A 21,444-nucleotide genomic window follows, 5' to 3' on the forward strand; every position below is an offset into this window, starting at 1 on the left:
AACTTTGGACCACTCAGCAGCAGTCCAGTCCTTTTTGTCTTTAGCCCAGGCGAGACGCTTCTGACACTGTGTCTTGTTCGAGAGTGGCTTGACACAAGGAATGCGACAGCTGAGACCCATGTCTTGCATACGTCTGTGTGTGGTGGCTCTTGAAGCACTGACTCCAGCTGCAGTCCACTCTTTGTGAATCTCCCCCACATTTTTGAATGGGTTTTGTTTCACAATCCTCTCCAGGGTGCGGTTATCCCTATTGCTTGTACACTTTTTTCTACCACATCTTTTCCTTCCCTTCACCTCTCTATTAATGTGCTTGGACACAGAGCTCTGTGAACGGCCAGCCTCTCTAGCAATGACCTTTTGTGTCTTGTCCTCCTTGTGCAAGATGTCAATGGTCGTCTTTTGGACAGCTGTCAAGTCAGCAGTCTTCCCCATGATTGTGTAGCCTATAGAACTAGACTGAGAGACCATTTAAACATGTTTTGAGTTAATTAGCTGAATAGAGTGTGGCACCAGGGGCCTGTACCATGATGGTAGTTGAACAAACTCAGGGTTACAGGATTAGTTTAGAGTTGACAAAACCAAACCAATCCAACCAGGCTTTGTTGGTATCATGATGCTGATCATCAACTCTCTCTGTCAACTCAGGCTTTGATCCTGAGTTTGGGAGTTTAAGTGTGACATCAGTAGCAAACAGCCAATCACATGTTGAGAAAGAGTGAAACTGAGATTAATTTCTCGCGAGAGAAGCAACGCAATTCACTTATTAAATAAAAGTATTAAAATAGTAAGAATTTAAACAAATTTACACAGCAAGAAGAAAACAGCTGTCTATGATAGAGGACAACTAAAAGAAAAAGTCTCGCTACTGTATATCAGTGCAAGTAAAAGTTGTGAAGTTATTTTATACAGCTGATAAAGGTATAGAGATAATTGAACATTTAAGCTCACATGTAGTCATTTTATAGCTTCATCTATTGATGCTAAAGTGTTTTTATATTACCTTTATATATTCATTCATTTAAACTGCGTAATAATAATTGCTGAACTAAAATTGTACATGTGTGATTGATAAAGGCTATAATAATTACATAAATAATATCTAAATTATACAAATTTATTATTCTAAATAAGCATCTCTAAAAACCAGACGATTTTGTCTTTAAAAATCATTTGCTATGTAGTGACCTTTAATTTGGAGTAGAAACAGGTGGAGTGACTTTATCGCATCAGACATGTGTCACTTTGCTCACAGCTGATTGGTCCAAGTTCAGTTTGCAACCTCTTACCTACAACATAACCTGCCCCGGACCAGGTTAGCCGTGGAGCGTAAGTTACTATGGCGATGAACACTGCTAAAAGCCAAACCGCTTTCATGGTCCCTTAAACGCAGGGTTGACGCAAACTAAACTGAAACATAGCTGGCTAGCCACCTAAACCAGCTTCATGGTATAAGCCCCCAGGTGTCTTCAATATTGAACCTTTTCACAATATTCTAATTTTCTGAGATACTGATTTTGGGGCTTTCATTAGTTGTTAGTTATGATCATCAAAATTAAAAGGAATGAACACTTGAAATATATCAGTCAGTGTGTAATGAATAAATATAATATCCATATTTCACTTTTTGAATGGAATTACTGAAATAAATCAACTTTTTTGATGATATTCTAATTATATGACCAGCACCTGTATATATACCGGGATAGCTGGCATTTCTCGAGAGACTCCCCTGCTATTTGCTGTTAATGATATGCTAAAGCCTCCCGGCACATTGACGTGGTTGGTTACAAGGTAGTTTGTGACGTCAGAAACACCAGTGTCTTTTTTTTCACTGCAGTTTTTTTAAGGAGAAAATACTCAGCAATGGTGTTGACATGAATTTGCACATGGTTTGTCTTAAAGCACATTAAATACACCACAGACATATTAACAACATTAAAAACTTGATTTTCACCACAGGTAGACTTTAAGAATTTCCTGTGATTTTTAGGCCACATAAAGTAATAATTAATACAAAGTTTGTGTTTTGGGCCAATACGATTTTTGGGGGTTTTTTTTGCATTGTGACAATTTTAATGACAATTACAGAAATTTCCTATCACTGCAAAGCAAAAAATATTCTCATTACTGTGATGCAAATAAATAAGTAAATAAATATTAAATGTTGTTTAAATTGTAGTTTGGACTAAGTGTTTATATATTATGTGACCTGGACATGTTTTTGTGAGAATCACCCACAAAAATATTCAATCTCAGCACATCATTTAATGTCACTAAACCTAAATGCCACTAAAGCGAGTTATTCACAGCATCACCCATCATTAAAATAAGAGGTCACTGTAATAAATATGAATAACAATCCACAACCCAGTTAATGACACAGCAACCTTGTAAAACAACCCAGTGAACATCTTACCATAGATAACAGTGGATTTTCTCTCCTCCCAATCAGAGTTACGTCGAGCTGACCTCTTCATTGTCATGCATGTTTGTTAACCTTGTGCGGCTATATGAATTTTCACAATCCAATTTCTCCGCCGTAATGTAGCTTATCCACAAAGCGTGATCCTCATAATTGTGCTGACTGAATAGTGAGACATTGTCAGGACTTAAAGTTTGCAGCTGTGGAATGCGGAAAGGCGGTTTCCTGTCTCGTTAGTTAAAAGCCTTTATCGGCAAGTCAAAGGGCCTCAATCACCAGCTTACATTTCATTGGATCAATTACAACCAGAATCTTAAGTAATCAGGAAGAGAATAATCAAGTTTATAAAGCTGAACTTAATAAACAATCAAAAGGCTTCCTGGTTTGCATCGCAAAACTCCTTTGGTCTCATTTGTGGGCTTTAAAGTGTAACTCCAAAGATAGAAACATGAATTATCTGCTTTCGCGAAAACTGTAATGGGATGAATAGAAGGGATCGTTAGCTTCAAATTCACATACTTTGTTATTTTTGCATAAGAGTGACAGAGATGTTTAGATTTCATTAGTAGTAAATTTATTGAAAAAGAAAAACACAACCAGTAAGATTGTGCATCATGTTTCACTGTCCAGAAATATGTTACAGTTTTCTTTTTATCCCCCTCATTTTGCAGTGTTTTTTTATCTATATGTCTTGATTTGCACAAAGGACATGACTACACTATCAACATTTAAAAGACTGTAATAGTTTCACCATCAACATGAACTTATGGAACAAAATTGATACAGGCTAAATATGTCAAACTACAGTTAGAAAAAAACAGATCAATTTAAAAATACAAATGAAAAAGGAAAAAAAAAATAAACACTTGCTTCTTCATCGTAATTTACAACTTGTATTCACTTAGTGAGTAATAAAAAAATAAACATAACAAAAACTTTTTCAGCACCATTTGCGTTTATCCTACACCTGACCGCATTTAATTCCACCAGAGCGGAACGTTCTAGTCCTATTCCTAAAGCACGTGTCCAAAAGCATGCTAATAGGTTCTGTCATTGTGACTGAAAGTACGTACAGAAATGTTCAAAATATTTTACAGTTTTCGTTAGCATTGATGGGGGTGCATGTAATATGCATTTAACAACAGCTGTGTCTATCCAGGCCTGTAACATGCAGGATATAACCCATAGGGCTTGTTTCTAGACACAGATTAAGCTTCGTCCAGGATTATTTTGCACTTCCAGTGGCGATTAGCCATTAAAACGCATTTTTACTCAAGAACTGGGCTTTTACCGGGAGAAAGAGGCCCGTTTAGAGGCCTTTTCATGATTTCTGTAGCACTGAAATGACGTCCTGCGTCTGTAAACCAATCAGAAGAGGACACGCACGACGGGCGCTAACGTCCAATGACTGCTAGCCTATAGCTCAGCTCAAGTTAATACAGTCCACTGAAGGACACGGAAACGACTGTACTGAGGAAAAAATAAAACGTCACAAGATTGGTCTTTAAATGTCATCACATAATTCTCTGCATATTCTTTGAATGTACAGAAACTAAAAAAAAAGAAAATAATGTAAAACAAACAAGGGTAAAGTGTTAAATGATCATTTCAAATTCATTTGGGAATCAATCACTCAGTTTTCGTTCACCTGGACTGCAAAAGTAAAACTGAAGAATAAAGTTCATAAAAGAGGTGTGAACGAGAATGTGTACGGTAAGTTGGAGTCGGGCAGGGGAACATATTGTGACGTCTGAATTGTGCGACAAGAATAAGGTAGTATTCAACGGTAATGTGCCTCAGTGTCTCTTAAATGGCTCTTATTCAGCCTTATTCTCAAAAAAAGCCTTATTCTCGAGAGAAAAACAAAAATTCCACTTTTTACGGTTGAACAGGATGTATCATGGTCCAGAGGGGCGGGCTGCCAATAAAAAATCCATACAAAATGTGTGTAGTAAACACCTGAAACACCAGTCCAATTGTACACCTCTCACCTTCAAGACTTAAACCCCTAAACCGTGTCAACCAATCAGGCTGTCAGACCACCAGAGCTTAACGTGGCACTGTGGGTGTAGCATCAAATGGCCCGAGTTGGTACCCAGAGCTGATTAGAGAATGGCAGAGGTGTGCCCGTGCTGGTGATGGGACATGACAGGCTGGTAGAAGGTGGAGAACCAGATGTTCTATGCTAGAAAGTTGGTTGTTGGAGGGCTTAGCTGGGGCTGGACGAGCTGGTATCGGGCAGGGCGCTGGGCTGCTGGTCTCCCGGCGTACTGTCTGCCTGTGTCCGGCCTATGACGGCTGCCGAGTGCTTACACTTAGATGAGCCACACTGGCAGCTGAAAAGCTTCCCCTTTACGTCCCAGAAGTGATCACCGTAATCAAACCTGAGGAGGGGAGAGAAATCAAAAACTATGTATTCTAATAAACAAATTATTTGAATGAAGAGTATGATGGGAAACTAACATATCCAGTCAAACTAAATTCCCTATTAGCAAGTAAATGGATAATGATGTGAATCAGACCCAAGTTCGTCTCCGGCACTGATGTTCTTGCAGGCGAAGAATGCGATGTGAGGAAATCTGAGGTCCTGGTGAGAGGTGAACACTCGACAGGGGAACAGATTCGGCTCACAGTGATGGTTTATGAAGCGGCTGATGTTGCCGTAGAAACGTGCGTCAACACAGTACATATCACCCACCTGCAACAGCAGTGACAGAAAATAAATTGAGAAGATGCTTGTTGTAGAGTGATGTCAGAGTAAAAAAAATTGAGATTTATTCAGCAGGGCTCAATAAAGATGGGTCGTCTTGTTGTTGTTGTTTTTTTAAGTTTTAAAGATAAAATGATAAAAAAATAGAATTTGAAAATGTTTTAAATGTCACTTATCTATGAAAGCTTGTGTCCATCACTGAATAAAAAACAAAGATAATTGCAACTTTTTATTTCACAATTATAACTTTTTTTCACAGAACTGAGTGATATAACCTCGCAATTGCGTGTTATGAAGTCAGAATTGTGAGTTTATATCACTCGGTTCTGAGAATAAAGTCAGTTTTTTCCCCTTAGAACGGGACTTTATAACTTGCAATTCTGGGTTTATATCTTACAATTCTGAGGAAAAAAAGAATTGCAAGATGTAAAGTAATTGCATAATTGCATTGCATAATTGTAAGAAAAAATTAGAATTATGAGATTTATTTTAAACCGTGGTGGAAAAATATACAATATAAACAGTACTACTATAAATATAAATATTAAACTATAAATATTAAAATTTAGAATAACTTTTCTATTTTAATATATTTAAAATTTATTCCTGTGTTTGCAATGCTGAATTTTCAGGATTATTTCTCCAGTCTTCAGCATCACATGATTCTACAGAAATCATTCTAATATGCTGATTTACTGCTCAAGAAAAATTTATTATTAATGTTATCAGTGTTGAAAACAGTTGTCCTGAAAACAGATGTGTTTGATGAAAGTTCAAACGAACAGCATTTATTTTTAACAGTCACTTTTGATCAATTTAATGCATCCTTATCGAATAAAAATATTAATTTATTTTAAAAAAAAAAGTGTACTGACCCCAAAATTATGAACAGTAGTGTTTTATATGTGTATACAAGTATAACACAGGAGTATATACAGGTCCTTCTCAAAAAATTAGCATATTGTGATAAAGTTCATTATTTTCCATAATGTAATGATAAAAATTAAACTTTCATATATTTTAGATTCATTGCAGACCAACTGAAATATTTCAGGTCTTTTATTGTTTTAATACTGATGATTTTGGCATACAGCTCATGAAAACCCAAAATTCCTATCTCAAAAAATTAGCATATCATGAAAAGGGTATCTAAACGAGCTATTAACCTAATCATCTGAATCAACTAATTAACTCTAAACACCTGAAAAATAATCCTGAGGCTTTTAAAAACTCCCAGCCTGTTTCATTACTCAAAACCGCAATCATGGGTAAGACTGCCGACCTGACTGCTGTCCAGAAGGCCATCATTGACACCCTCAAGCAAGAGGTTAAGACACAGAAAGAAATTTCTGAACAAATAGGCTGTTCCCAGAGTGCTGTATCAAGGCACCTCAGTGGGAAGTCTGTGGGAAGGAAAAAGTGTGGCAAAAAACGCTGCACAACGAGAAGAGGTGACCGGACCCTGAGGAAGATTGTGTAGAAGGACCGATTCCAGACCATGGGAGAGCTGCGGAAGCGGTGGACTGAGTCTGGAGTAGAAACATCCAGAGCCCCCGTGCACAGGCGTTTGCAGGAAATGGGCTACAGGTGCCGCATTCCCCAGGTCAAGCCACTTTTGAACCAGAAACAGCGGCAGAAGCGCCTGACCTGGGCTACAGAGAAGCAGCACTGGACTGTTGCTCAGTGGTCCAAAGTACTTTTTTCGGATGAAAGCAAATTTTGCACGTCATTCGGAAATCAAGGTGCCAGAGTCTGGAGGAAGACTGGGGAGAAGGAAATGCCAAAATGCCTGAAGTCCAGTGTCAAGTACCCACAGTCAGTGATGGTCTGGGGTGCCATGTCAGCTGCTGGTGTTGGTCCACTGTGTTTTATCAAGGGCAGGGTCAATGCAGCTAGCTATCAGGAGATTTTGGAGCACTTCATGCTTCCATCTGCTGAAAAGCTTTATGGAGATGAAGATTTCATTTTTCAGCACGACCTGGCACCTGCTCACAGTGCCAAAACCACTGGTAAATGGTTTACTGACCATGGTATTACTGTGCTCAATTGGCCTGCCAACTCTCCTGACCTGAACCCCATAGAGAATCTGTGGGATATTGTGAAGAGAAAGTTGAGAGACGCAAGACCCAACACTCTGGATGAGCTTAAGGCCGCTATCGAAGCATCCTGGGCCTTCATAACACCTCAGCAGTGCCACAGGCTGATTGCCTCCATGCCACGCCGCATTGAAGCAGTCATTTCTGCAAAAGGATTCCCGACCAAGTATTGAGTGCATAACTGAACATAATTATTTGAAGGTTGACTTTTTTTGTATTAAAACACTTCTTTTATTGGTCGGATGAAATATGCTAATTTTTTGAGATAGGAATTTTGGGTTTTCATGAGCTGTATGCCAAAATCTTGAGTATTAAAACAATAAAAGACCTGAAATATTTCAGTTGGTGTGCAATGAATCTAAAATATATGAAAGTTAATTTTTTAACATTACGTTATGGAAAATAATGAACTTTATCACAATATGCTAATTTTTTGAGAAGGACCTTGTATATCATTTCTCAGAATAATTAATTGATATCAGTTTTACTCTAATTGCCACAAACTAAATTGGGATTGCTGGTTAGATTCTTCCTGTCTAAGTGGATGATGGTTCTTGGCCAGAATAATCTGCCATGTAGTTTAGATTTTACGCCAACAAACCAACATCTAGCTATGCAAGAAGGCCTAAAATACAAGAGTATCATTGTATAGCCAAATAAAACATTCCTCTGAACTGACAGGGGTTAGCTAAATGATTTATGCAAACTTTGCTTGAGGGAGCACACATAACCCACAATTGAAGGGAGTAGAGAGGAAAGGTAATATGATTTTCTAGTAGAATCCTAGGACAATGATACCTTGCTATCCAGACTGAAAAGATAGGAGTCATTCTCTCTGACATCTGCTTCGGCGTCAGAGATGATTTCACCCACGTATCTGTTAGAAGGAAATGAAACATTAGGGTGCAAACACACTAAACACACAATCATATCCATACTGACACACTTAAACAAACATCTGCACAGCCACACACACAGTTGAGCCTAAACTCATTCACAAAATATATCTCAGGCCCTCAATGACTTTTAGAAATATAATAAAACAAAATAAACTCACTCGCAAACAAACGTTCCTTGCGGGATATCCTGTAATGTCTTGACACCCCATCCCATCATCTGCGTCCTGAACAACTGCAGTCTTATCCTAAGAAATCATTTAAGAAGAAACCACTTAATTCAGATCATATACTACAGATCGAACAACAAGTACCTGTATATGTGAATACTAAATAGTTGGTAAGGGTGATTAATCAACTGATATGTCACTGATGTTTAAATTATTTTGTATGGTTGTTGGAGAGCACATTTCCTGTTTTCAAATATTACAGATTGAATTGTAATCATTACTATGTAATCAACCAGAATGTAAGTGGATGTGAGGTACCTCAGTCCATTTTGTACCACACGGTTTTTGCAGGTTCTCCAGCAAGAGCAGGCATGGTTGCACTCAAATATAAGAGGCGGCTCCTCATTGCAGAACTCGGGGAGCAGACGACTCTCCTGATACCACAAACACAAAGCATTCAAGCTCTCACACTAAAAAGCACACTGCAACAAAATTTTAACACAGCTTTTAGATTTTCCTGAACAAAATGTCAGTGCTGCTTGTGAATTGCACAATTGTGCATTTGGTGAATGGTTATTGTGAATGGTTTTTAGGGCATTGTTCTGAATTTGCAAGACTGTTCTGGGTAGTTTCTTCATGGATACTTACTGGCCTAAGTTAATAGAGCTTCTCCCAAATTTCAATGACATTATTGTCCATAATGTTTAGATTCACTATTTTTCATTGCATAGATAAAGATATAAAAAATTGCATAGATAAAGATATAAAAAATTGCATAAAGTTAAATAGTTTAATACTTAAAATACAATTAACACGCTCCTTATTCTAAGTTTGAGCATTAGTAACTGAGATATAATTTAGCACCACTAATAATTATGACTAGACCATCGCACACCATCTTGTACTTAATTAGTTCCACCTCTAGGTGGAGATATTTGCTAAGTCAAATGACATTAACAGAATTTTAGCTTGTAATTCATGTAGCTGTGCTTTAAAATTACTCAGATATTCACAATTTACAGATATAACATCACAATAACAAACCGCTTACTTTTTAGGTTAGATGGATGGAGTGGTTAGAAATTGCTTACTTTATCATACCAGCAGCGCAGGCTGAGTTGGCCACACATGCAGCCAGCTGAGGAGCAATCGTCTTTACAGACACAGTACTGTGAAGTCAAATAACACCTTTATATTGTTTTTTTCCTTTGATCATTGGTTTATTACTCATTCAGCGCTCTGTCTTAGCTTAACAGCCAAATAATATTTGTCAGGTACATTGCAAAGATGATTAATTTAGCTGGTTTACCTGCAAGTGAGTGATATTTTTGTCAATGTTCATTGGGGACGTCACACAGCTATCAGGGACATATTTGTAGTTGTCAGGACAGGGTTCACTATCCACTGCATTCACGCATGGGACGGGTACTTTCTCGTAGCCTCTGGCGATGTCCCTAAATGCAATTACACTGTCATTAATAGGCTAGTTTAGGTTGTAATTCTGGTACAGATAAACGTGTCAATACTGTGAGCTGGAGGTGAGATTAAGTGAATCTACCTGTTGAGAAGCTTCTCTGCAGGGGCAGCCAAGTTGCTGTTAGCTTCTCTTTGCTTTTTGCTGGCTTGAAGGGCGTTCCAAACCTTCGAGTTTTGGCTACAGCACTCCATAGGCGTCTCTCCCTCTTTGTTCTTAAGCCTTACATCAGCACCCTGTGACAGAAACAGGCTACAGGAGGCACAAAAGAGGCAAACTTAAAGGTTAGGACAGACTCACCAAACAAAAATGAAAAATATTTAGTATGAATTTATTCATTTCTTTTTATTTATTATTATTAATAACTAGTAATACGATAAGAGAGATAAGTTATTAGAACTACAACATAAAAAGTAACAATAATAATATTTTTTTTATTTTAATACATTATTATGTCTATTACTACTTTCCAAAAAAAGAACAAAAATATTTTATGTTAGACAAATTGCAAGTTTTTATTGTGTGTGTAAGTTTTATTTTGATTCAGAGATGCAATTGAAGCAAAAAAAAAAAAAAAAAAACATTATGTAAGAATGTATGTGTTCCTGTATCTGTTCCTGTGGCAATAATACACTCAGGGCTCAACCACTCACTGTAACTAACTGCCAATGGATCAATAATAATATTTGTCCAGGAAATGATGAAAGCCTTTATTGCTACTGTCCAGCTCCAATAAGGCTACAATGACATTGATCCAGTCTCCAAAGAAATGCAGCTTTGAGCTGATTAAAATCTACACAAGCACCAGATTAAGGCTGCAGTACATCAGATATGGATGTAATCCTCCAGAAACTTTATCTTCTAGGAGGGTGGCTCAGATGTCCCTAAGTTGTAAATAAGCCTAGCTCACTACAAACCTGTGAGATTGAAAGGAAGTTTATCAATCAATCCATTATCAGTCTGGATCAATAACACCTAGCCCCTGTTTACACCTGGTATTAAGATGCGTTTTGGTCTATCGGATCACAATAAACGAGGGAGACACATACCCGTTTACACCTGGTGTTTTATTCCATCTCTTTTGTCCACTTTCAACCACTTCTGTCCCGATTTCTTCGAGGGGAGGGTCTAAGGGCTGGTAAATGTATGGGTATGGGTGTATATCGTTTGTATGGGTGTATATCATTTGATCTAAAAAAACTTGCACTATTTACATATGAACACCCACGAAGATGATGGAAACAGATGCGGAGAGCAGCAGCTTTCCTTTATACTCTGATAGCCACAAGACCACGCCAAATGCTGTGAGTGCATGTTAGAAATCAGGAATGGTAAGAGAACATTGTGCTTGGTATGTTTTTCATCTTCAAACCAAACTTGGGTCTTTAGCCAACAAAGTTTAAAACCCGTCTGACAAACACGCTTCCCATAGTGTTTACACATCAAGTCAGTAGGCGAAGAGTATGTCGTCTTTTGTGGCTGTTTGAACGTATTCGACCACTTAAGCGTCTACACTACGAAAGCAATCTGGTCGCATGCGTTTTCGACTACCTCTGGAAGTGGTCTTAAGTGGACAAGCTCAAAACGTTTTAGACCCTGTTTTCACCTGTATTTAGCGTTGTCCACTTGTGATCCGATTGACCAAAACACTTTCTTAATACCAGGTGTAAAAAAGGCCCTAGTGGAGATTTACTCACTTTACACAGTCAATCCGACTCTCCCGTGATGCTATGTGCAGTGGTGAGTCTCCATGGATGTTGACGGCGTTGAGATCACACTTGGCATCCAGCAGGATCTCTGCTATCTCAAGACAGCCAGAGAATGCTGCCCAGTGCAGACAGATATTTTCCTCCTAGAATCAAGGTGGACGTTCCAACAAAAATAAAACTTAGTCATCTAGATGTATAAAAGAACTGAAAATATGACGAAGTAAACCACAAATACACTGTAAAACGGCAGATTAAGCTGTAATTTTGCTACATTAAATTTAGGTTTCCAGATACAAAACATGGCACACATACCTTGTCTCGGATGTTGATATCAGCCCCTTTGGAGAGCAAGAGTTTTACTTGGTCGACATGTTTGTACTCTGTGGCCCAAATCATGGCTGTCCAACCTCCATCATCCTGGGAAAGGAAATGCAACTTCGTAAGAAATCTCAACCTTTTAAAGGCTTCCAAGCAGAAACATGTTGGTATATTTGGATATACAATAAAGTTCCCTTCACCACAAGTGCTGCTGGATCATTGACTCCAATGTCTTCCATTGTCCACAACAATATTCAAAGCACCATTTATTTTAAAGGGTTAGTTCACCAAAAAATGAAAATTCTGTCAGTATTTACTCACCCTCATGTTGTTCCAACCCCGTTAGACCTTCGTTCATCTTTGGAACACAAATTAAGTTATTTTTGATGAAATCTGAGAGCTGGATCACTCCTCCATAGGCTTCTAAGGGATTGAAACTTGCCAGTCCCGAAAAGTTATTAAAGATATCGTTAAAATAGTCCAAGTGACTACAGTGGCTCAATCTTAAGTTTATCAAGCGACGAGAATACTTTTTGTGCGCAAAAAAACCTAAAATAACGACTTTATTTCAACTATTCATTTCCTTCTCTGTGGGCTAAGTTAACTTAGTGTGATAGCGTAGAGCTACGTCACACGTAGGCCCACTATTGGCCGACGCTGGTCATGTGTGTGATGCGTGTGACGTACAACAACAGAAGAACTGCGCTATATCACTAGTGAACTGACTCGAGGCCTACAGAGAAGGAAACTAATAGTTGAAATAAAGTCGTTATTCTTGTTTTTTTTGCGCACAAAAAGTATTCTCGTCGTTTGATAAACTTAAGATTGAGTCACTGTAGTCACTTGGACTATTTTAATGATATCTTTAATAACTTTTAGGGGCTGGCAAGCTTCAATCCCTTAAGAAGCCTATGGTTTTTGATGTTTAATTAAAAACATCATAATTCGTGTTCCGAAGATGAACGAAGGTCTTACGAGGTTGGAACAACATGAGGGTGAGTAAATACTGACAGAATTTTTGGGTGAACTATCCCTTTAAGGAATAATGATGTTTTACTCAATTTCTTTGCGATGAATTACTTTAGAGCTTGGCATAACTGGAAACATGCATATTCATTATAAAAAACACCATTGTGTTTAAAGATTTTATTTTTATTTACATTACTTTTCCAATTCTAGAAACCACACTTTTAAAATTAATTTAAATTATTTTAAAATACCATTTAAATTACCAGGCCCCTTAGTTGAGAACTACTGGTATAAAGCCCTTGCTTAAAGATTGCTTTAATTAAAAACAAAATGCTTCAAGATTCAGACAAAACCTTTTAGATGGATAAGCTAAAAGTTATTTGTTGTGATTATTAAAAGTACAGTTTTACAAATTTAATGCACAAAGCAACGCCATATATTTACAATGATGTTTAGAGGAATTTTTAGAATTTTCCAAAATGACCAAAAAAAACCCAACTAAAGTCTATCTTTAACAGCACAAAAATAGATCTTTAGCGAATTTGGTTAAAAATGCCTTTTGAATTCCAGTATCATTCAAATTACTTATGAAAAAGTTTCTCTTTGAGAAACTCATTACGAGGATGGAGGGGAAAACGGTTGTGTTGAGACGTTTTCACTGGGATTGAGGAGTATTGGTGCAGTATTGGTGTCTTCTGAAATTCCTCAGATATGTTTGGCAGATTCTAATGACTCAAATGGTAGAAATCCCTCAAAACACCCTTTCACATTCCCAAAACATTTTTACAAATGTTAAATGCAACAGAAGGTCCAATACCTGGCAGTTAATATTTATAAGGCCTGTAGACAGCAGATGTTGTACAATGGCAAAATGGCCAGTCTTAGCAGCAAGATGGAGACATGTTGAACCTTCAACATCCTTAAAAGAAAAGGAAACAGGATGTGATCAGTGTTCAAACAGACTGAACGTTCCTCCAAAAGTATTTGATTACAGAATTCCTTATCAATCCTCTCCCTTGTAGATGCTGACCTTTTGAGAGACGATGGCTCCAGCCCGCAGAATATAGCGTACTGTGTCAAGATGGTTGTTTTCACAGGCTTCCATCAGGGGCGTGCGCTGGTCCTCATCACACATGTCAAGGTTTGCACCAGCCTGAGAGATAGGATCACGATTTTCATGACAATGTCAAAGTCATTGGGGTTGTGACATCTTGATAAGCCACATTTGTATATGCAAATGAGATCTGACAACTACTAAAGAGGAAGAAGATATCTCTCTTGTGTTTCACAGAAGAAAGTCATCCAGGTTTAGAACAACACGAGAGTGAGTAAATGTTGACTTTTTATCTTTGGGTAAGTTAATACTAGTTCACTAGCATTCACCCTCACCTGCACCAGCATATGGCAGACTTCCTGATGACCTGCTTCAGCTGCTGCATGGAGTGGTGTGCGTTTGTTCTGGCTCTCCATTTTAAAGTTAGGGTCGATTCCATCCACTGAGAACAAGAAAAAGAAGGTTTCCAGCACAAAGCAGATGACCATGAATAAAATAAAACAAACAACTTTTCTAATCACTCTTACCCAACATCAGTATGACCTTCTGCAGTTCTCCTTGTTTGGCAGATATATACAGCTGTTTTGGGTGGAACCGAAGCTTCTTGGGTCTTGGAGAACAAGAAATGTTGGGAATGTATCAGTGCAAGTCATACAGAAGTTCATAATGATTAAACCCTATTTTAGTATAGAAAAAGTGGCTAAATCAAAAGGTCATAATAGTTGGTTTTATTACTTCTCTGCATCTAGAGCCAGCAGGACACTTTCCAAAGTTTCTTTAGGTGGTCCTAGTGGAGGTCCTGTTGTAGATCCTGATCCTACAGACCCAGCTTTGGATCCCACAGGGGACACAGATGTGTCCTGTGATTCTGGATGTTTGGGTAAAGTGCTGTCTGCTTTGCCCTCTCCAAGAACAGAGAGCCGAGTAGACCTTTGATGACCAACAAATCAATTTAAGTGCAAAAGTTGGAGAAACAAACATCCTACAAGGATGCTGATCCAGCAACATGTCCTACCAAAGTTCATTGCAAACAAACAAGAATATTGCTAACCCCACTGAATTCAGCCCAGAATTTAAAAAAAAAAAGTCAGCCAAAATTACTTTAGAAACGGCATGTTGCAAAAATTGTTTGATATCATTAAGCAGCTGGCACATACCCTCCAGTGGTGGTGTCCGCTTTGCCCTCTGAGGTGCTGGGCGTACAGAGGCCATGGTTGAGAGGCACAGTTGACGTCGTATCGGCCTTGGCGATGGTGACTTCTTTCGCCTTGCTGACCTCCTCTCCACAGTGAGGACAAAAGCTCTGACCGTTGAGCACCGAGGCACAGCCTCGATGAAACCGGTGGGAGATGTTCATCTCTGGCTGACACTCCATGAAGGTGCCCTACACGATGGCCACATGAAATATCTTTGAGTGGTTTGCTAAAATGCAACTGAAGTAAAAACTGGAGCTTTTCAGACACATGCACTCAGTCAAGAATTTCTTGGCCATTGGCTTGTCATGCTGTCATTGAAACCCAATCAAAAGCTAAAACGTTCTCTTGGGTAAAGCCAAAGACTCACGGCTCTGCAAAAGAAGCCACAGCCTGGGCAGCACTGATGTTTGACCATGCCTGTGCGATGGTCCTCACACAGAACCAGCAGTTGGACAGAGTTTGAAGGCCTCATCATCTCGTGCTTCAGCACTGCACTCTGACAACGGCTCAGCTATCCCCAGAACAACAGGGAACCAATTAGAATAGAGTTTAGAACCTCAGCTTTTAAAAAGAGTAAAAAAAAAACTATTGTAACATAAAACAGAATGTTACCAAAAAAAATAAAAATGAAGATACCAAGTATTCAGTAGTTAGATGAATCCTAGGACCTTCTGTACTGAACTGAAGTAAATTATTCACCTCATCACATTTCAAAAACTTTACCCAAACTGTATTCAGATAGTCTATAGCAGGTGTTCTCAATTCTGGCCCCCAAGGTTTTTATAGAGTTTAGCTCCAACCCTAAGCAAACACCTGAACAAGCTAATCAAGGTCTTCAAGATTTACTTGAAAGTTACAAGCATGTGAGAACGATCAGAAAGTGTACCTCGAGGGCCAGACTTAAGAACCACCATGTTAGCAAGGCAATGCATTCCCAAAAAATTCAATCACTTCAACCAACATTGCTCTACATATTCACAAGGGCAACCATCTCACCTGGCCATCAATGCTCTCAGTTGCCATACACTTTCTGTCCGCGAGCGTGAGGATCTCTCTGCTCTTGGGAGTCTCCATACGACAGCTGCAAAGGGGAAGTTCTTGCACCATGTCAGCGTCTGTGCTCTCCACTGACCCTGAAACAGCTAAGAATCACCATCTTTAAGACTCAAATAATCATGAAAGTCCTGAAAAACCATCATTTTGCAAACAGATTGCAGGAAGCCGATGTTACTTCATAATCAGGTCTATATCAATGATGAATATTGGATAGATAGATGGGACTGCTTGACAATAAACATGACCACCAGGTGGCACCACATCGGTTGAGACTTGATGACTCATTTTATCCAAGATGGAGGCCACCACAAAGGTCTGACAATACTCATCCTCTGAACTTTACACAAATGCATCTTTCTCAAGATGCTGAGCTTGAAATCAATCAAATGGAAAAGTCTAAGATATGAAACTTAGAATATCTTAGAAATTTCAATCAGAAATAGACTACCTTTTGTACTTCCTCATATAGTCAAAAGCAAACCATTGTTTTCATTTACAAGATCATTCAATATTTTTTCAAGTTAAATAGCAAAAATGTCATATGCCACAGAATTTTGCTTTACCTGAACTCTGAGATGACAGTAAGGCTTCCTGTGCTGCCAGGTTGAGGGAGTTTAGTGGGACTTCTTTATACTCTTTCCTGCAGTCAGGAGGGGCTGATGGGGAACTCTGGCTCTCAGATTGAGACTGGAACTCCATTACTGAAGTTATGATGGGACAGACACAGAGAGATTTGTAAATTACCTCATATATTAACAGCCAATGTGTTGCATGTTTTCTTGAAATTTCTGCTGTAGGGCATTTAAAATCTTTATGTACCAGAAAGTCCTTCTGTTTTCACTTTCAGTTTCCTCTTGCGTTTCCTTGATGGTCGGAGCCAGGCGTGGTCTCCCTTGGCCTTCTTTTTCCATTTCTTTTTCAAACTGGACTCTGAACTCTGAGGAGAACAGAAGTAACTTACAGTCAACAAATTGAAACAAAGGTGCCTAAATTCAGACTTTTGTCTCAAAGTATTGCATCTAAAATGCAATGGTTATACTGTTTCTTCTGATACTTGAAAATTAGAGAATGTTCAAGAGCTCACCAAGTCCGATTCATCTCCTTCCTCTTCACCATCCGGTGACTCCTCAGACTCCTGTTCTTCATCAAGAGGCTTATGAATGAAAAACAAACGAATAAGCATCCTTTAAGGGACCTGTGATGACTAGATAAGCCACTCTACTTTAAATTTTTAACTAATTGGCAAGATGGAGGAAAAGAATGGATGACAGCATTTTTCCATTGGCTCATGAGTCCCTGCAACTTTGTTGATGAATTCCCACCTGAGAGATTGAAGCTATCCTGGGTCCCTCCTGAGAAGTTTTGGCTCCGTCCTCAGTGACCAGCTCCTCATCATCCTCTGTGTCTTCTCCTTCCTCTGACTCTTCTTCATCAGACTCATTCGCCATTCTCTCTCCATTCACATGTACAACCTCTTTTGGCTGCTGTGAAGCCAAGGGATAAAAAGACAGGCATTAACGTCAAGGTTCACATGTCTTGGCCTCAAGAATTACAGGAAAAATCAAACAATTGGCAATGCAAAAATATTAAGAAAGGATTAATAATGGTCAATACTCAGACTAACAATCTAAGCAACTATTCAAATATTAATTTTATTAACAACATAAAAGTAGTTATACACTCTTTAGGTCTGAATCTGGTGGTTCAATCTCTGACCTGAGGGTTGGGTTGAGACTGGGACATACGCTGAAACATCTCCAGAACTGTGCGTTGTTTCAAGACTTTATTTTTCTTCTTGGGCACAAGACTATATGTTCCCATTTTTCTTTTCTTCTTCCTTGACACGGCTGCTACTGAGGGAGAGACAGGTCTGTGTTCAACTGTCAATGCATAAAGAGAGAATTCTGTAATACAAGGCTGTTTTCAAGGACTTTATTCTCTGTAAAAGCAAAGTAATTATTTCATTGTAAAACAGTAAAATAAAAAATTTGAAAGCAAACTTTTGTGTTTGATCTGGCTGTGCCTAAAATAAAAAATATGCATATATTTAATTTTCAATTCTTTACTTAATTTAAATGTAATGAAAAATAAAAAATAAAACTCAATCAGTATAAAACATTTTTTTGCTAAGGAATGCATTTCTTTTTAAATTATTTAATATTAATTATAACTATAGGTGAGCATTAATTGACAGCAAATGCAATCATCTAAATGACAATAAAAATTGGGGAAATTAATAGGCTGGTTAAACCCAGCCTGATCTGCCGGCAGCTCAGGGTGAAAACCTGTACATCCGTTACAAATCTGCGGGGACCAATCACAAACTGGCTTATCCACCTGGCGCGCTATTGGCGGGTTTAACACGATGACGATAGAGAAGCGACCGTCAATCCAATTCCTTTCAACCTCTCGACGATGCTCAATGGCTTCTTTAGTTTAGCAAACAAATCGCTCGAGTGGGTGTAAATACCACTCACTTTCATGTTTTTTTTGCACAACCTGCAAAAATCGCTCGGTGCCATTGCTGCTTCTGCAAACCGCTGATCTATGCTACAAACCAACACATTCGTTGACATGTTCCCTGCCTGGAGTTTTCGCGTCGCTCTACAAAGTACGTCACCCGGATCGTTGGTCTGATTGGTTGAAGGACTATCCAATTGCGTACAGAGTCATTGATCCGTTGATCCGTTGATCATGCCTCTTGTGCGGTAGAAAATACAGAGCAGACTCCCCAGACTAATGTTCAATCTTAAAAGATTGAGATTGGTCTGGTGATAGACCAGGAAATTAGCACAATGTGCAATAATGGCCAAAACAGATAAATAAAATGATCAAATGATAACCGATAAATGGTTATATCAATATACTGCTATATCGCTCTTCTCTAAATTCTACAACAGATGTGTGTATGTAAAGAAAACAAAAATGGAATGCCACACTAAAAGAGCATTAGAGTGACCAGTTTTGTCACAAAGAAAGGTAATATGGTCTATAACCTGTTTGTGACTTGGCTGGTGTGGTGTTTAGTACAGGTTTGGCATCAGTTTGGCTTTGAGGTAGCTGATTCTGGATTTGAGATGGCTGTGGCTGCACTGCTTCTGGTTTGCCCACACGGTCATCTTTCACCACGACTGGCTCTTTATTTTCCCTATTCAAAAGCTGAAGGAGAAAGAGAAATGTGATTATATGTGTCCATGACCATGATTCATGAGCAGAACTAAAATAAAAAAACCAAAACAATGTATTGTAGAAGGTTCAGTGCTGAATGCACTGCTGTCATGACTAGTGCAGCTGAGGTAGAAGAAACTTCATGGCGGTAAATCATCTATACCTTTAGTGTCTGGTTTGAGGCTGGCCTTGACATAGTTTTGCGTGCTCGATGTATCGTTGGTGGGGGTGTATTCGATACTCTGCTGATTTTAGTCTCTGTTTCCGCTCGCCTCTTCATTGGGCTTAGTCCTAGGTTTGCGGCACTGTTTGAAGAACCCTGGTCTGGGGATCGCAACATAGAAGCTGAAGGTGGCGAGCTTTGAGTCCCATGCCCCAGTGTAGAACCCCCTATGGGGGACCAGTTAGTCCTGTGTGGGGCTGACACTGTGTCTTCCTGCTGTTTGCTTAAAATATATCCATTACTGCCCACTGTAGAGCCATGGGGCGGCTCAGTCTCTGACAGTCCGTTCTCCATGGATGACGATCGAGCTGGTGATCCTTGTGTAGAAAGGTTCTGTTCAGTTCTCTTTGTGTCCTTGTTTTCATAGGTCCCATTCAGCTCAGTGGCCTCTCTGAGAGGTTCTGGTCGCCCGTTCGTGTGATTTTCATTTCCTCCTACAAGAAAAATAACAGAAAAAGATTAATTGATTTCACGATCTTAACAGTTATGGGATTGTTGTTCTGGGTTTTAAATCAAGTTGGCACATCGAGTTGAAAAATAAAGCAAAACTTGCGCTTTGAATAAAAGTTAGCCACTTATAATGGAAGTAAACAGTGCTAATAAAAAATGATTTTTTTGTTAAAGCAAATTAATTATTCTGGGGGGGGGGGGGCATTATTTGAGCTGTATAGTTCTCTAAATAATTTTTTTTTTGGTAGGACTCCTGTTCTATGTGGATGAAGTTAACACATAGCCTAATATTTGACACCAAAAAATATTGCACCTTTTTCGCAATAAAAAATTTAAATAACTCACTGAACACTAAGGAACGAGTCAAAATGTGTTAAGACACGCCTATCAAGAGTCAAACAAATCAATACATGGCTATCAGCATTATACCACAAATATTCAGATGTATTAAAACAAATTTTGTATTTACCATCCTCTTGATCACTGTGAGACTCTTTTGTCCCCTCAGACTTCATGGTTTCCTTCTTGCCCGAATTCCCATTTGCCAAATTGGAGGGCTGAAAACACACAGCTGAATTATTGGATTTCCATTACATATGAAATGTTATGGGGCAAAAATTTTATGCAAACCATGACTATCAGAGGATTAACAAATAATAGAATTTTAAAGAATGGGGAGAGAGTGCTCAAAACCAATTAATGAAACTTCACAAATGTCCAAGCCAAGCTGATGGCAGGACTGGTCAAAACAATTAAAGTGGCACGAATATAAAAGCATATCAAATTAGAGTTTGGATTGAAATAGTTTGTCAAAATAGCAGATAATTATGGCCACTGGCAACAAAACACTATATACTGGCAAGGAAGAAAAAAGCATGGAGATATCCCTTGGAAATGTGAAAGGCTTATCCCACAGGTTCAGTCAAAACAACATCTGAATAACAAGGACTTTGATTGGCTGGGCTTTGAGCTGTCAATCACTCCTGAGTCATGGTAATATCTCCAAGACTCAACATCTCCCAATGCCATAAGCCACAAACTGGTTTCAACAAACACCTACTGGTTCATCACTCCTGAAAAGTCTATACAAGAATAAAATATACATCTTTATTGAGAATAAACCAGTCATCACAAGGCCCAATACCATCATATGATGTATAATAATATGAATAGGAAGAACAAATACAGTGGATGCCGAGACTCAGCGTGCTCTTGCTCCCTAATTGCCACTTTTTTCTCCCTCTCATTTTTCATGTATTGGTTGAATTGTTCACTTTCGTTCTTCGCAACTGGTCCTTTGGAAGTAGACGGCTTGATCCGGAGACTAATAAAGCCCATGTGGACATCTCTCCTGCTTACGATAAGTGAAGCAAAACAAACCACTGCCAACAAATCCTTTTTTAGCAAGGAGTATCTGATCTCCCTTCAAAAACAAAGACACATTTAAAAAAAATGCAGAGACTTCCAAGAAAGCCTTCTCTAATGATGCATGGAGAGTCCCAAAAACAGACCTTGATGGATATGACAAAAAAT

At 38.7% G+C, this 21,444-nt stretch overlaps 2 protein-coding genes across 19 annotated transcripts in view; both read right to left on the minus strand.

Annotated features, from left to right (window-relative positions):
* The window catches only part of cacna1bb (calcium channel, voltage-dependent, N type, alpha 1B subunit, b), a 179,632-nt gene extending 176,747 nt beyond the window's left edge, over nt 1-2,885 (minus strand). Inside the window, exon 1 of the mRNA XM_077232765.1 lies at nt 2,417-2,885. Coding sequence (XP_077088880.1) covers nt 2,417-2,483 — 67 coding nt within the window. The 5' untranslated portion in view covers nt 2,484-2,885. The remainder of the gene's footprint in view (nt 1-2,416) is intronic.
* A 94-nt stretch (nt 2,886-2,979) lies between these two features.
* ehmt1b (euchromatic histone-lysine N-methyltransferase 1b) overlaps nt 2,980-21,444 on the minus strand; it is a 41,091-nt gene continuing 22,626 nt past the window's right edge. For 4 of the 18 annotated variants that reach the window (XM_077232741.1, XM_077232749.1, XM_077232747.1 and 1 more), the window contains 26 exons: nt 20,381-20,468; nt 19,402-19,895; nt 19,067-19,229; nt 17,787-17,950; nt 17,393-17,554; nt 17,155-17,223; nt 16,890-17,007; nt 16,634-16,771; nt 16,011-16,156; nt 15,382-15,525; nt 14,976-15,202; nt 14,554-14,748; nt 14,346-14,428; nt 14,154-14,260; nt 13,795-13,917; nt 13,582-13,683; nt 11,790-11,894; nt 11,466-11,620; nt 9,853-10,020; nt 9,604-9,748; nt 9,386-9,463; nt 8,613-8,728; nt 8,286-8,372; nt 8,027-8,105; nt 4,945-5,120; nt 2,980-4,806 (listed from right to left, as the gene is read on the minus strand). In XM_077232741.1, the coding sequence (XP_077088856.1) occupies nt 4,632-4,806; nt 4,945-5,120; nt 8,027-8,105; nt 8,286-8,372; nt 8,613-8,728; nt 9,386-9,463; nt 9,604-9,748; nt 9,853-10,020; nt 11,466-11,620; nt 11,790-11,894; nt 13,582-13,683; nt 13,795-13,917; nt 14,154-14,260; nt 14,346-14,428; nt 14,554-14,748; nt 14,976-15,202; nt 15,382-15,525; nt 16,011-16,156; nt 16,634-16,771; nt 16,890-17,007; nt 17,155-17,223; nt 17,393-17,554; nt 17,787-17,950; nt 19,067-19,229; nt 19,402-19,895; nt 20,381-20,468 (3,807 nt within the window). In that variant the 3' untranslated portion in view covers nt 2,980-4,631. The remainder of the gene's footprint in view (nt 4,807-4,944; nt 5,121-8,026; nt 8,106-8,285; nt 8,373-8,612; nt 8,729-9,385; nt 9,464-9,603; nt 9,749-9,852; nt 10,021-11,465; nt 11,621-11,789; nt 11,895-13,581; nt 13,684-13,794; nt 13,918-14,153; nt 14,261-14,345; nt 14,429-14,553; nt 14,749-14,975; nt 15,203-15,381; nt 15,526-16,010; nt 16,157-16,633; nt 16,772-16,889; nt 17,008-17,154; nt 17,224-17,392; nt 17,555-17,786; nt 17,951-19,066; nt 19,230-19,401; nt 19,896-20,380; nt 20,469-21,444) is intronic. The other 14 variants (XM_077232744.1, XM_077232753.1, XM_077232754.1 and 11 more) reach the window with 10 other exon arrangements.

The sequence above is a fragment of the Siphateles boraxobius genome, unplaced genomic scaffold (assembly GCF_051911475.1).
Source record: "Siphateles boraxobius isolate OS27281-9 unplaced genomic scaffold, OSU_SipBor_1 18, whole genome shotgun sequence".
NCBI classification, from domain to species: domain Eukaryota; kingdom Metazoa; phylum Chordata; class Actinopteri; order Cypriniformes; family Leuciscidae; genus Siphateles; species Siphateles boraxobius.